This window comes from Eurosta solidaginis, chromosome 2, assembly GCF_040869045.1.
Source record: "Eurosta solidaginis isolate ZX-2024a chromosome 2, ASM4086904v1, whole genome shotgun sequence".
In the NCBI taxonomy this organism is placed as follows: domain Eukaryota; kingdom Metazoa; phylum Arthropoda; class Insecta; order Diptera; family Tephritidae; genus Eurosta; species Eurosta solidaginis.
In genome coordinates, this window is record NC_090320.1 from 216,918,066 (window position 1) to 216,933,882 (window position 15,817).

General features: G+C 33.9%; 1 protein-coding gene across 3 annotated transcripts; it reads right to left on the minus strand.

Annotated features, from left to right (window-relative positions):
- Positions 1 to 1,104: 1,104 nt before the first annotated feature.
- Positions 1,105 to 5,641, minus strand: ninaD (neither inactivation nor afterpotential D). Of its 3 annotated transcripts, none has more exons than XM_067769874.1 (5): positions 5,456 to 5,641; positions 5,022 to 5,324; positions 1,835 to 2,643; positions 1,672 to 1,762; positions 1,105 to 1,539 (listed from the first exon to the last, which is right to left on the minus strand). In XM_067769874.1, the coding sequence occupies exons 1-5, from the start codon at positions 5,582 to 5,584 to the stop codon at positions 1,408 to 1,410; spliced, it is 1,464 nt and encodes a 487-aa protein (XP_067625975.1). In that variant the 5' UTR covers positions 5,585 to 5,641; the 3' UTR covers positions 1,105 to 1,407. The 3 variants fall into 3 exon arrangements, with proteins under 3 accessions (XP_067625975.1, XP_067625977.1, XP_067625978.1); XM_067769876.1 differs by having other exon boundaries at positions 1,403 to 1,539; positions 1,602 to 1,762; XM_067769877.1 differs by having other exon boundaries at positions 1,422 to 1,539; positions 1,638 to 1,762.
- Between the last annotated feature and the right edge of the window lie 10,176 nt (positions 5,642 to 15,817).

Consider the following 15,817-nt stretch of genomic DNA (forward strand, 5'->3'; position numbering starts at 1 on the left):
TTGAATATTGGAGTTATTTATTCAACAGTTTAGCGATACGAACGTTAGTAGAAGGTGTGAGATAAGCGGAGTTTCCCTAAATTCGTTACAATATCCTTTTTCTTCTTCATCATTGTCATTTCATTTTGGCCTTTATGAATCATCGATGCATTTTCCTGTCTTCGTTAATTTTCGTTAACAGATTTGATTTCTACAACCTATTCACGTTGTTGCCACATTACACTGACGCTTATATTCTGTATTCCATCATACAGAATACCAATTACCCACCAAAAAATGTTTAATATAAGGTTTGTTCCATATGGCCAACAGGCTTATGGCATCATATGGAAAATCTATTAGTGGTATGGCATATTTCTAATAATACTGCTTACTTTTTTGTACCTATGTCTTCAGGCATAGGGTTTATCTTAAAGATAACGCTTATAGCCTTAATAAAACAAGTCCTATATGCAGAAATATTATATGCTATTAGGCAGAATATAACAACTTTATTTTTATAAGTCTTAGGGAACAAATGAATGAAGGCTCTAATAAAGCCTTTTTAGAAAGAACGACTCGAACATAACTTTCAAATTTTGAGGTAGTTACAAGGATCGGTAGCCTTAAATATTATGAGCTCGTACTCGAGAGTTTCGTGGATTCTGTTGACCTATCGATTCTTCCGTAAATTTATTAGATTCTTCTTGAGTTTCTGCTTCCAAAGGAATATCGTTGTCATCAAATATTACTTGTTCTGGTTGGAAATTTGGATCTTGTATATCACCGTACTCGCTAAACTTCTCGTCTTCATCTATCTGCTCGAGCCACGCAGTTATTTGTTACTCGCTGCTTTTAAACGTTTCAGTTGAAGTTCTTTTGAAGGAACTCATTGGGTCTGAGCTTATTTACTAAAAAATTAAAAGCGATGATATAGCCGCTATATTTACAATTTTACTGTCGAGAGGTCGGAGAGACATAGTGAATCTGATTACGATATAGCTGATATGGTATCTGTAGGGCTATGAAATATCCCAATTATACTGACCAGATGGTCTGCTAAATACTCACACAAATACTGACGTGGACGTATCATATAAACTTTTTCGCATGGCTGTACACGTGTGTTGCCCAGGATCGCTCTCTTCGTACTGAACGAAGTAAAAATATGAATGCAAAGATATGCTCTGAGTTTTGATTTACGGTGCCTATCAGCATACGACCTCAGTTGCAGAGGGTTAGTATGAAACACGTTCTTAGTCGTTTCCTCGTCTCAAAAACAAACAAAAATATTATATATAAACTGTAAACTAATAATTTTTTAAAAGATCTAGTATATTCAAATAATTTTTTTAATGACTAAACAATATCAAAAAAACATTGCACCTTAGTTTAATATGTTGGTAATTTAGTTGTCAACAAATAATCTTAAGTCTTTTTATATTCGCTATACCAATTATGTGTAGCTGTTAAATAAATACCGATCGCGCCAATGATGCCACCAATAGATATAAGTCCAACTCCAATCCAAAAGCCAATAGCAGGCAAACTTAAAACACGCTGTAAAGACATTGAAATAAGATATGATATTTCTTTAATAGACAATACACAATTTGTCGTACATAAGAATTTGCAAAGAACACGACACCCTTATTTACTGGCTATATATTATATCATGATAAATTGTATTACTTTTATTTCACTTGCGAGCTCATCAGTAACTTCAGCTTTGCTGGATATAGTAAGAAGTGGTGCGTAGAAGTCATTTATATCATGTAGAATGCTAAAGATAGAAACAATTTAAATCAAATTTTATGTGCGCATAGCTTAAAGTTTAGTTTCTTGATCTACTTACGTGATATCGCTATCATTTCTCACTTGCAAGCTAACCATCACATTTGCGTTCACCTGCAGCGGTATGCCCAATTTTGGTTCCATTGTGATAAAAAATTTATGCCTATCATAATTTGGCTCCATACCATTGATCTTATGGGCATAACTCTCATCCGCATACATAAAATGTGGATGTGATAAAAAAATAGGAAGATCTTGAGTGCATGAACCCATATGTGTTGCGCCTGTAGCAGGACAATTGTTGGGTTGTAATTCTTTTGGGCAATAACATTTCATATCCGTATTACGTTGTCCATTATCAAAAGTATCTGGTTGGGTTTCATATTTGATTGCTTTAATGCCTGCAACTTTTGTCTCAGCAGTGGGCATCAGATTGATTATGCGGCATGTGTCGGTTATATATATAGTAATATATTCATCGTGACTACGATTTGGCACCCACAAATCGGACGTACTGCCGTTTATACGTCCACATTCATCATCAAAATACCCGGTGTGATTTAAACCGTTCCAAAATTTAATTTCACCCATTTGTCTTAAGTTACCTTGGCCGGTGTGTATGGTGAAAAGACCATCGAACTCTTTAGAACCGTTACGATTTAGAAACCACGCAAATTCATTGGTATCAATAGGTGGAGATAGCGAGCTATTCAGTTTCATAGCATAATCTAAAAGTTCGTCATAGAAGGCATCAAAAAGCCATTCGCCGGCTGTATGTGTTGCATATAATGCCCCGCCATTGTTGTTAAGTACACGATTGAATGCAAATTTTACGAGTCTTGGTTTATTGCGTATTGTGTAAGCGGCGGCCTTTAAATGAGGAAGAGAAATATAGACTAATTTTAAGTTGTTCCTTTATAACTTTATGCCTTGTGCAAAAAATCTATAAATCTTATAAAATAATATCGCTAAATGCGATCACTTCACACGGAGTGCTTCGATTTTAAAACGCTCCCTTGAGTTTGAAAGTTTGGCTTTGTGAGATGGACATTATCTATATAATCTGAAGGTATAAACTATAGATACGTTCAAATGGACAAACTAAAGTACAAAATCATAAAACTTGTGTGTTTTAACCAGCTATAATTCATAAAGGGATGGATCGATTGGAATATTCCTTCTTTGTAGAAAAATTTAGAAATATACTCCCTTCGTTCTGCATAAAAAAACGGCTTAAGCCAAAGCAAATTTTGTTTTCAATAAATGTAGTTCGAATGTTTGTTCGCTGTCAGCTTTACGGGCACACTTACTTTGAGTGGGACTACCACCATATCACATTATGCGTCACATACATTTTGTATTAGAAAGAATGGCGAAATAAGTCGGAATTCGCTAGCCTTATTTAACTTCGGGAGTACACATATAGGTATGTATGTATGTATTTTCATCTAATATCACCCTGGCATACATAATTAGGCGTGTTGCCAAGTTAATGCAACCCAAATTGTTAAGAATGCATATATCTCACGAGAAATAGTCCTTCGTTTAAAATCTTTAAGAATAGTTTAATTTTTGTATGTGTATATATATGCCAATGTTTGCACACTATTGGAATTTGACTTCTTCTTCTTCCTCTTCTCTATTTATTGGGTTACATGTGCATGCAATCCAAAACCACTCCGCCGATTAAATTTGCATGATAGCCTTAAAGCTACCTGGAAAGTGTTCCTGTTAAAATTTCTTTCTGAAAATTTGACCATGGACCGACCTATGCGGACACATTCTACTCACGGTTCGATTTTCCTGAACATTGGGATATATGTAGCCCTTTGCTTAGATTAGTATTTATGGTACGTTTTTCCGAGAAGAGGACCAGGGACCTATCATTTCGAACAAATTCTGTTCTTGGTTCGATTTACCAGAAATTATGCATATGGGTAGCCCTTTGCCTAGATTAGTATTCATGACATTTTTTTGTTGGGAAATGGAGCAGGCACCGAATGGGACTTGGACTGGGACTTAGACTAGGATTGGAACTGCGACTGAGACTTAGACTGGGACTGCGATTGGGACTGGGTCTGGAATTGTGACTGGGACTATGACTGGCACTGCGATTGGGATTGGTACTGGAACTGCGATTGGGATTGGGACTGGAACTGTGACTGGGCTTGGGACTGGGACTGGGGAAAGAAATCGATAGCTTTTCAATATTAGACCTTCAAATTTTTGATAATATATAAAATATAAAACGAATGGATAACACGCCGATAACGAATTTGTGCTACCTGATACCAAATCGAGAAATTTTCGAGAATAAGTTGGAAATATTTGAAAACAAGTTGATATATTTCTGATCACAGATTTATAAATTTTCGATAACAAATCCATAACTTTTGGATGACAAATTTAAAACTTTTTGATAACATATGAATAATTTTGCAATAACTTTTCAAAAGTAAAGAAATAATTTTTCGATGTCATATCGATTAATTTTTGATAACATAGCTTTTCCATAACATATCGAAAAAATCGATAACTTTTTTATAACAAATCGATAAAATGCCGATAACGAATCGATAACATTCCTATAACCAATCAAAAAATTTTCGTAGGCATGTAAAATCACATTGTTTGTTAAAGAGCCCTCTTGAGCCCTACCGCATTGTAAAGTGTAAAATTTTCGTTCATCAAACAGCCTGTTGATGACCGCCATGGAGGTTATATACTCGCCTTTCAAACCTAATGCCCAGCGACCTATATTTGTGTGATCTATAACTTTCCTGCCGGAAAAAATTGGTGCTTCCATTGAAAGTTTGTTGACGCCTTTTGTCGAAGGCGTCTCTCAGTTTGGTGTATCTTAACACTGCATACGTTTTCCTACTTTAGCCGAGATCAAAACAGTGTATCTGGGTCTTTGCGGTATCTTTTTGAGGAGGCCCATATAGGGTAGTCTACCTTGGCACTGATTATTTTTTATTTGTAGGTTTGCCCTGCTCAGAAGAGTATGGATAAATTGTGCTGATTTCTTCTGTCATTGAACTCTTAAGCTGTGAGCGCTTATAACCAGCACTAAAGGTCACGTTATGGCTTCATAAGGTGAAAATTTTTTGTTAGAGGAGGAGCTAACTTCATGTTATGCTGCTATTTTTGGCTGCCATTGAACTACGCAGCTTTCAGCAAATTTTGCTCAAATAATATTTCTTATATATAATTTTAACTAAAGTGAGTATTCCTCATAGTTAACTTACCAAGGAAGGAATGTGTGGACAAGTAATTGGAACATCTATTGGTGCACCAGATAGTTCCGGTTCAAAATACCATGTTCGTTTTCCAAAAAAAGAAACAGTTTTATTTGAATTCCATGTTACATCTTCTTTAATTTTTTCTTCTCTATAAACAAATGGACCAATTTCTTCGAAATGTGGCTTCACCCTCTTGATACGCACTTGTTCAGGGTTTGTCCAGTTAAAAAGGTATATATGCAGGTACACCGGTATTGGTGTTTCTACCCATTTGTCGTAAATAAAAGAACCGGCAGTGAGTGGAAGAATCTGAAAAGATTTGAAATCTTTTAAAATTGTTTACTTTGTAAGCTGTTTTTAAAAACAGAGTAACTGTCGTCAATTGTTTTTTTTTTTATTTGCTTCCCACATTCCACCTTAACTCTCATTACTTGACTCACTTTGTAGATATAATTTGTGGCAAAATCTCGCCAAGAAATAACCAAAATTAGCCCCGACGCTAAAAATATTGTGGCTGTTAGAAAAAGCCAAATCTTTTGCTGAAGCACACCACAACAACTACAACACATGTTTTAACTTGCTAACATTTACCGGCTCGTACAGAAGTGGCCAATTTGCTAGCTTTAAACGTGTTTATATTGCACCTGCAAATTTAAAACTGTTGCTACCGTAAAAATATTAATCGCGTCAGATAATCCAATCTTATCTATCGACCTTAACTTACACACAAAAAACATATAACGAAAGTACACTGGTCTTCACAAAATTTAATTCTTAATCGACCTAATAACTTGGAATATTTCTAAAATGTTGTATTTATGTGACTAGAGTACGTGTGAAAGTTATTTGATTGAATATCAGATAAAACGAAATAAAACTAAAGGTAAGCCAAAAAACGGCCAATTGTAGGGAAAATCAAGAGGGAGCACGACGCAAATTGGAAGAGAAGCTCGGCCTTAGATCTCTTCGGAGGTTATCGCGCCTTACATTTATTTTTTTTTTAAGCCAAAAAAAAAATAATTTTTTTTAAAACGAGGAAAATCTGTATAATTTGACGATTATATTAATATAACGAGTTCAAGTCCCACTCCCATATCCATCAACACTTCAACTTTTCGGTCCCCTAAATATTAATCTTGACAGAAGTTATAAATCATATGAATGGTCTTCGGTAAATACGGGATTCATATTACGAGTGAATGAAAGCGAAACTTATTAATAAGTATATCCGCAAAAGGACGCTAAAAGAAAAAAAAAAAAAACCCGACTTATCTTTCATCGATTCATAAAAAGAGGATAATTCATACCATTTAATGAAATATGACACATCATTCACTAATGGGTGAGCATTTCTACTAATATGGAGCTAAGTTCTTTGTCCACGCGTAAAGGGTCATCTAACATCGATAAAATGTTGCACACTTAGAGAAAACATCGTTCTAAACCGTGCTAAACAAATTCAACATTAAGAACATTCGTTGGCAAAAGTCGGCTAAGTACGTTTTTTCTTAATTCGTGACCGATGGGCTTGTTTTAAGAACAGTTTTTCCAAGCACACCGTTCGCATTTTATGACCAGTTTAGTATTGATGTGTCATCCATCTGTGCTCATTTCAAGCACTATTTTTCAGTAGCGCCATTTTGGTGCTTTTTGAGCCAGATCTAGCCCTTTTATTGCATTTAGCTCAAAGAATTCCGGTTTAGCCCCTAGCTCTTTTTTTGGCCCTCCTCAAAATGTTTGCCCCTTTTTGGCTCCAAATCTATTTCGGCATACGTATTGCGAAATTTGTAATATGATTTATATGTGTCGAAGTTTTATTTTATTTGTTTCGTTATGTATGATGTGGCAACTCGGAACTCAACTCATAACAAAAACTTTAATCGATAAACTGTGTCATGAAGTTGTATATTTGCTTTCCAGCCTGTGCAACAGCATAGTGAAACCTTCTAAGAGCTTCAACCCTTTAACCTAAGATTATAATAAATTTTTGTCTCCCGTACCTTATTTTCATTATACCTTTGAAGAATATATACGAGTTAAAAAATAAGGCAAATATATAGACGAATTCATTGAAAGAAAGATACGTAATACATATATGTCGCGACTTCATAATTAAATTAATAGAGCAATTAAGGCAACGCTTGCCGCACAATATAGAAACGCTTAGCAGAGTAGATTTATTTTCGGTTGAAAACACATTGAGAATTGTAAAACAAGTATAGCACTGATGAAATAACGTGGTTACAAATGAAGTGGAAAAATATCTATCTCCGAATTTGGAAAAATGTGACTTCAACATTAAGTTTTTGGTTTGATGTTAAACAGTATAATTCCAAAAGCTTGTCAATTTTGTGCTGCCACTAAGTAATGCTGAAGTTGCAAGAACGTTTTCAAGCATGAGTTTGATTAAAAGTAAACACAGAAACAAAATGAGTTTAGTTATGTTGAATTCGCTTTTGAATATAAGAAGTGGTCATAAACGGCTGAATGCTGTCATCACTTTGAAACAAATAACGATTTCTTATTTATGAGTGTAGCAAAAATAATAATTCATCTTCCGAGAATGAAATAGATTTTGAGGCCCTTCAAATATATCTCGTTCCATCATAAACTTAAATATCGCAAGTATCACGTATATCTTAATGATGATTCGTACATCGTAGGATGTTAAAGATTGAATAAAAGAATTGGAAATTAATTAGATTAATTTTCACCGGCCAACAGTTTGAAAAGTCTTATTTTTGGCAAACCTATAGCCGTGCTGTCATTGTAGTAGCGTGAAAAATACTTCTTACTTTTTACGATACCTTACCGCCAAATGGCAAAACAAAAGTAAAAAAAACGTATTTTTAGCATTAAAAAATATGAAATGAACTATATAAACAGTCTTTTTTATGTACCTCTCTAGTACTTTATTTTTTTTTTGTTAGTTTACTGTAAATTTTTAAGTTTGATTTGAAATAAATGTGAAAACTTACATTGACTTGCAAAGGGATTTGGATTTTCTTGAAGAAATTTATTTCTTGTTAGCACTTTTTTTCTAGATTCTAGCCCTAAAGAAATTTTTTTCTGTCAACACTGCTATATGACCTTGATTTAAGATTTTTCGTGCTCACGCTTCGAGAACGATTTGTGGTTGATTTAACAGTTTCCGTTCCCAGTTCAAGAACGATTTGTGCTTGATCATTAGTGGGAGTGGGAAGGTAATTTTATTAATTGGTACCCAACTTTCTCATTAATAAAATATTTTAATAACAAATAAAATTATCATTAAAATCCAAAAGTTTAAGAAAAAATGCATAATATGCATTTTTTTCATATATTTTTCAAATTGAGAAATTCTTCTTATTTTTGATGTAATCTGCATACATACTTAAAACATTTCATAATAACTTTTAGAATTGCCTGTGCATATGTGAATGAAAAATCGAGTTGAAGAAAAAATAAGAGCTAAAAGAAAATAGAAGACAAAAAATTGTTTAAAAAAATTGCAGAGTTTAACGGTGATCGAACTCGCGCCACACGATCGCAATCGCAACATCATAACCGCTGGGCCACTACGACTGCTTGATGGCTTGCGCCAAATGTTCTATTTAACACGAACTTTACGGCTTATTTTATCTTTAACTTAATTTGAGAACATTTTTCTCATTATTACAACATTTGCCCATATTTTAAGACCAACCGTTATCTTCTCAAGAAAATGGTGCAGAAGGTTGTTATTTTAAGACCTTTTGTTGTTCGTTTTTCAAGAACAACAAAGTAAGAACATGAAAAGCTTGATTTGTGTCCGGTGGTGCTGGATTTTAGAACGACGTTTCTCTGAGTGTATGCGTTGGTATTGTGTCGTATATTCTTGGACCATATTGGTAATATTTCGGAACTGTTCCATGATCACTTCTGGAATATTTTCAGAGTAATTTCGAGACTATTTCAGGAATAATTTCAGAATCACTTCAGTATAATTGATAGTATCTATTAGATACGGCTACACATACGTGTGCATATACAGGAGTACAATGAAATCACTCTCATCTCAAAAGTCGACTACAATTGATTTTCATGATCTTTTCTTATTTATGTTGTTAATAACCATGTTAAATATTATTATCCATTCTTAAACTGAACTATCTAAAAACGGTGTTAATAAGATCATTCTAAATTTAACTGAAACTTAGTTGGGTCAGTATGTCATATTGTTAATAATAATGATTAGTGCTCTCAATCTCACAATTTGACCATTATATTAATACAACGGGTCCAAGCCCCACTCCTGAGAGAAAAGGCTTTGAAGAGACTTAAAAGATGTAATTGAAACAACTGTCGCCTTGTCCGTTCTGATGTCACGTTGGTAGAATTTTTCCAAAACATTTTATTTATCAACTTAACCGACTAGGCTATTCTGGGCATTTCAAAACAAGTAGCGACAACTATTCATACCTCGCGATAACTGTCGCCAATTGGAAGCCCCTAGGGAGGATAAGTCTTCCTCTACCTGCCTCGCCCAACTCAGTAAAAGTCTCCCTCTTCCTCTGCTTTCGAACTGCAGTATCAATTGAAATAATTTGGCCGTAGCGTCTTCGTACATTCGCATAACTTGACCTAGGAAGCGAAGCTTTTGGGCTTTAACTCGCTACATAATCGTCATATCTGTATAAAACTCCTTCTTAATCTCTACAGAGCTGGTGGTGTTGCTCAACGTTATTTGGCAGAGCCTTATTAACTTTGCAGATATTGTCGAATTCATAATTTACCCTATTAACAACGTTAATAATTGTCGTTTCAGTTTATTCTTGGTATTCGGGTAAATTTTTAGCCCAAAAAACGGGACTGTATATGGCTATACCGAAGACTTTATACCTTTCATGAATAGAGCTGAGCAATATTTTTATCACAAAATTGCATACAAAATTATAAATAAATAAGTGTAAGGCGCAATAACCTCCGAGGAGATTTTATGCCGAACTTCTATTCCAATTTGTATCGTGCTCCTTTTAATTTTTCCTACAAATTGGCGGGACGGGCCCTACTTGTATTATGCCGACTGCGAACGGCATCTGCAATACAGATGAATTTTCTCGAAAGCTTTTCATGGCAGAAATACACTCGGAGTGAAAAACCACGTTTGTAAAATTTCGACGTTGCTTTGCCCGGGGCGAGAACCCAGGGTTTACTGTGTGATAGGCGGAGCACGTTACCATCATACCACGGCTGCCGCATACGAAATTATTTGATGAAATTTGAAGCTTCTGTCTGATAAATTGAGGACTATATAACAAAAGTAACCTCGTTTCTGAAGAATTCGTTGTATTGGGGAGTGGCCCCATCTGGTCGGTTCCGACATATGTCTAATCGGACACCTAACAATACCCGCTCACAAAATTTTTCAATACATCTCAGAAATTGAGGGATTAGTTTGCCTTCAACGAGACAGATGGACAGACAGAGCGGACTTATCACAATCTCTTCCCTTTGAAAAACTTACAATTTTGAGATTCGTGACAAACTTAATATACCATTTCATTTTAGTGCAAGGTATAAAAACACATTCGTGGTTCAGACAAGAGGGCTACCATATGCTAATAAATTCTAGTAAATAAAGATAAACATATAAAAATAAAAAAATTTACTCTAGATAAATGGCAAGTCAATAGAAATGTAGTCAAATCAAAATCTATAAAATTACTGTGCCACGTTTTCTGTAGCGATAAGTTTGATTTATGAAAGTTTATATTTCTTATCTTCATGGAATTAAATTATGTTAGAGTTATGTCAACCCAAGCTCAAAGCTATCTAACTACGTACCACTGCATGCAAAACCTTTCATAAATAAGATTTTTTTCCAAGCGAAATAGTGCTCCACTCACAATGCGTGCACTCTGAATATTATCGATAATATGAGTATCACCTGTCAGTGGATGTACGTTTGTACTAAGGTTTCTAATGTGTTCGAATTTGGAAGTCCCGCAAATTCTCATTATCGGGACATGATTTTACAGTCTTCGTAACCCCGGTTTTTGTCTCGGATTTTTATTGAGAGAAAATATTGTTTAATATCTGTAAGTTTGAAACTAGCAATTAGTAAATAGGATTTCAATACAATTTTTGATATATAATGTATGTACTAATATATGTAAATTACTTAACGGAAAATTGCCAATGAACTGGCCTCCAGAAAAATAAAAAAAAGCTGTTGTAAGAAAAATCCACTGAATTTTTAAATGTTGCTTGAAATACCATTCTAGTTCTCTTTAAAATTGCGTAGCTCGTTAGCATCGCTTCTCTAACACTTACTATCGTCCTCCTCAGTTTCCTTTTGTTTTTCATATGTTTCCCAAAATCCCGGAAATGTTTAAAAGATATCACGGGATTTCAGTACTACGAAAATGCCGTGGTACCTGCTTCGAAAATTCTAGCTTGTAGGTATGCATTTTACGGTTTTCTCTGATTTAATTACATATTTAGATAAGATTTATAATCATGCATCGAATGCAGGTGTCCCATAACTAAGGTATTTAAGAATTTGGAATACTATTTATTTTGATAAGATATCCACACTAGACCGGCCCTTATTAAAAAAAAAATATGCAATTTCAAACCGCCAGAGGAATAAGTTTTGCTTTAACTCAAATACTTAAAATATAAAATTTGGTCCGATAATATTTTGTGAGCGCGCAGAAATGAAAATGCTGAAAAGATAGTCATTTAAAAGTTGTCATATATAACCTAATTTATTATAAAGTTTAGTCCCAAATAAGTTGAAAATTCCAAAATATGTCGAAGTACAACTTAAATTATTTCTGCGCTAATTCGCATGATTTGCATTGAAAAATTAAAATCGATGAGGCTGCTATAAAAATTAAAATAAAACCTGATGTTTTTAAGAGCGCTTGTTTAAGATGTCCCTTACAGTGTTTTCACAAAAAAACAAAAAAGATTTTGTATGCGGGCCATTTTAATTTTCATACTTTGTCGTATGTGCGCCCCACCAAATTTCCTGCCAGTTTTAATAAATTGTTTATATTGAGTATATAGGTGAAAAAAATGTTAAAAGACGGGCTGGTCTAGTGGACAGATATATGTAAACGGTGACCAATTGTATGAATAAGTTTCGTTTTATTAATTCTGCGACGACAGAAACTCAAGTGCCGTTAATCGAATATGTTGTGTAAAACTGCTTTGGAAACTTTAACGTTTTAGAATTTTATCATTTTATCATGCTTAACACCCCCAAGTAACATGGTGTGAAGCTCGGGCATAGCGACCACTTTACATGGAAAAAGTTATAATTAACAAATATTGGTATCTAACTAAGGAAAGCTTAAGTCCGAATTTGCAGGGTCGTGCGAATATTTTTTGCAAAGTTATGCAAAAAACATGTTTTTTTCTATTGTCAATATCTCGGAAGCCATAGGTGGTACATGAAAAGTTTAGCATTCATTTTTTTCGCGAGAAAATTTTATACACTTTTAACTTTTATAATTTTTTTTTACAATAAGCTGATAAAAATATAAAACTGCAAACCGAAAATTTTCATTTTTGGGCACAATTTTTCGCGAATTCATCGACCTTAATTGACCTCATATCACATAATTTGAAAATAAATCGTAGGAAGGAAAAAGACGCTAGAAACAGTTCCAAGATTTGAATAAATCAAAAATCTTATCGTAATATGCTGCGCTTGGAATATGAGTTGGCTATAAATCCGGCAGAAACCAGTTTCACTAGTGAAGGAGAATAGGATTTTGATGGCGCAAATTCTCTATCTGCCATGCCTCATGCCTTTGGGATCATGAGCACACATCTATCGTGATGCTGATAATATCTTAGATGCAGTTCATAACAGAGACCTCAAGACATTGTCGACTAGAAGAGCTCAAAGTGAATCAAGTGTACCTCAAATATCCAATGCTCCAGTTTACTGTACTCAAAATTATACAAATATGACACCGAAGCTTAGCACTAAATGTTAAAAGAGTAATAATAGAAGCTACAGGATAGCAAAAATGCTTTAAAAAAATATTACCTATATGTGGCCACTGTACTAATTCGGTTAAGGGGTGTACCCAAAATGCTGAGAAATACTATTTTTATTTTCTTTTTGTTTTATCATCTAAAGTAATATGTAGATTCCCTTAAATGTTTATTTTCCGCGTGCTTTGCACACAGAGTATATTAGCTTTGGTAACATAACGGTTGATCGTACCGGCATAAACGAAGCGAGATAAATATAGATTTCCATATATCAACAAGTAAGGAAGGCTAAGTTCGGGTGTAACCGAACATGACATACTCAGTTGAGAGCTGTGGAGACAAAATAAGGGAAAATCACCATGTAGTAAAAAGAACTTAGGGTAACCCTGGAATGTGTTTGTATGATATGTGTCAAATGGAAGGTATTAAAGAGTATTTTAAGAGGGAGTGCGCCATAGTTCTATAGATGGACGCCATTTAGGGATATCGCCATAAAGGTGGATCAGGGCTGACTTTAGAATTTGTTTGTACGATATGGGTATCAAATGAAAGTTGTTAATGAGTATTTTAAAAGGGCGTGGGCCTTAGTTCTATAGGTGGACGCCTTTTCGAGATACCGCCATAAAGATGGACCAGGGCTGACTCTAGAATTTGTTTGTACGATATGGGTATCAAATGAAAGGTGTTAATGAGTATTTTAAAAGGGAGTGGGCCTTAGTTCTATAGATGGACGCCTTTTCGGAATATCGTTATAAACGTGGACCAGGGGTGACTCTAGAATGCGTTTGTACGATATGGGTATCAAATGAAAGGTGTTAATGAGTATTATAAAAGGAAGTGGGCCTTAGTTCTATGGGTGGACGCCTTTTCGAGATATCGCCATAAAGGTGTACCAGGGGTGACTCTAGAATTTGTTTGTACGATATGGGTATCAAACGAAAGGTGGTAATGAGTATTTTAAAAGGGAGTGGACGTTAGTTCTATAAGTGGACGCCTTTTCGAGATATCGCCATAAACGTCGACCAGGGGTGACTCTAGAATGCGGTGTACAATATGGGTAGCAAACGAAAGGTGTTAATGAGTATTATAAAAGGGAGTGGGCCTTAGTTTTATGGGTGGACGCCTTTTCGAGATATCGCCATAAAGGTGTACCAGGGGTGACTCTAGAATTTGTTTGTACGATATGGGTATCAAACGAAAGGTGGTAATGAGTATTTTAAAAGGGATTGGGCCTTAGTTCTATAGGTGTACGCCTTTTCGAGATATCGCCATAAAGGTGGACCAGGGGTGACTCTAGCATTTGTTTGTACGATATGGGTATCTATATCAACATTCAAGTTGATATTTAAAAAAATCTTTTATTTTGATTTTAAGTATACAAATTTATTTTTGTTTATTTTTGAGTTTAGATATTTTCCAACTAATTAGAATTTTCTTTTTTTGAAGTTATTCAAAATTTTAAGTTAACACGAAAACTCAATTAAAATTATTTTAAAAATTAAAGTAAAGAGTACAAAGTAGTTAACACTATATTTACTCCCCCTCCAAGAAAATTTGAAACAAACAAATTATTAATTAATATTAAATGTAACCTTTTTTTGTTTTTTGTTGTTTAATGTATTTGTATTTAAATTAGTGTTAATAAGTATGTTTGCTGGTTTAAGTAAATCAATTGAAATATTTTTAATAGTATTATTGTATTGAATTGTAAATGTTTTATGTTTCTTAGATATAACTTTAAAAGGTCCTTCATAAGGTGATTCTAAATTAGATTTACGAAGAACTTTAACAAAAACATACTCACAATTTTCTAATTGTTTAGGAACGAAAACATTTTCTTTGTTATGATGAAAAACTTTAGAACGAACAAGTGAAAAATATTCTCTTATTTTATGAAGAGCGTCATTAGAAAAATCATGTTCTTTATTACTATTTGAAATAATTAATTCACCAGGTATTCTAAGTGTTTGGCCATAAACAAGTTCAGCAGATGAACATTTTAAATCTTCTTTAATAGAAGTTCGTAAACCAAGTAGAATGAATGGTAAAATGTCAGACCAATGAACCGAGTCGTTTGATGCTATAATTGCTGCTTTTAAAGTTCGATGAAATCTCTCTATCATGCCATTTGCTTGGGGATGGTAAGGAGATGTATGAATTTTATGAGAACCTAAAAGTTTAGTTAATTCTGTAAAAAATTTTAAGGTGAATTTTGAACCTTGATCTACTGTAATATTTAATGGTATACCAAATCGTGGTATATAATTTTGAATAAAAGTTTTTACTATAGTATTTGTTGAAATATCTTTAAGCGGATAAGCTTCAGGCCAACGTGAAAATCTGTCAATAATTGTTAAAATATAACAATTTCATTTGAAACTGGAAGAGGTCCAACAATATCCATATGAATATGTTCAAAACGGCTTGATGGTATTTGAATTTTTTGGATAGGAGATTTAGTATGTCTTGAAATTTTGGATTTTTGACAATTGATGCAAGATGAAGTCCAATCATTAATCTCTTTACGCATGTTAGGCCAATAATATTTATTTTGAATTAATTTTCTAGTTGTTCTTATACTTGGATGAGATAATGAGTGAATTTTGTCAAATATAATTCTTCTCATAGAATGTGGAACATAAGGTCGAAAAGGTTGTAGAGAAACATCACACCATATATTTAAATTAATAACTGGAATATGAATTTCCTTTAAATTATTTTTAGAATTTTGATCAGAAATGGTTTTTTGTAAAAATGTATCAGTTTGTTGTTCTTTATATAAAGTTTCTAAATTTATATCTTGAGTTGAAATTGCATTTATTTCTGGA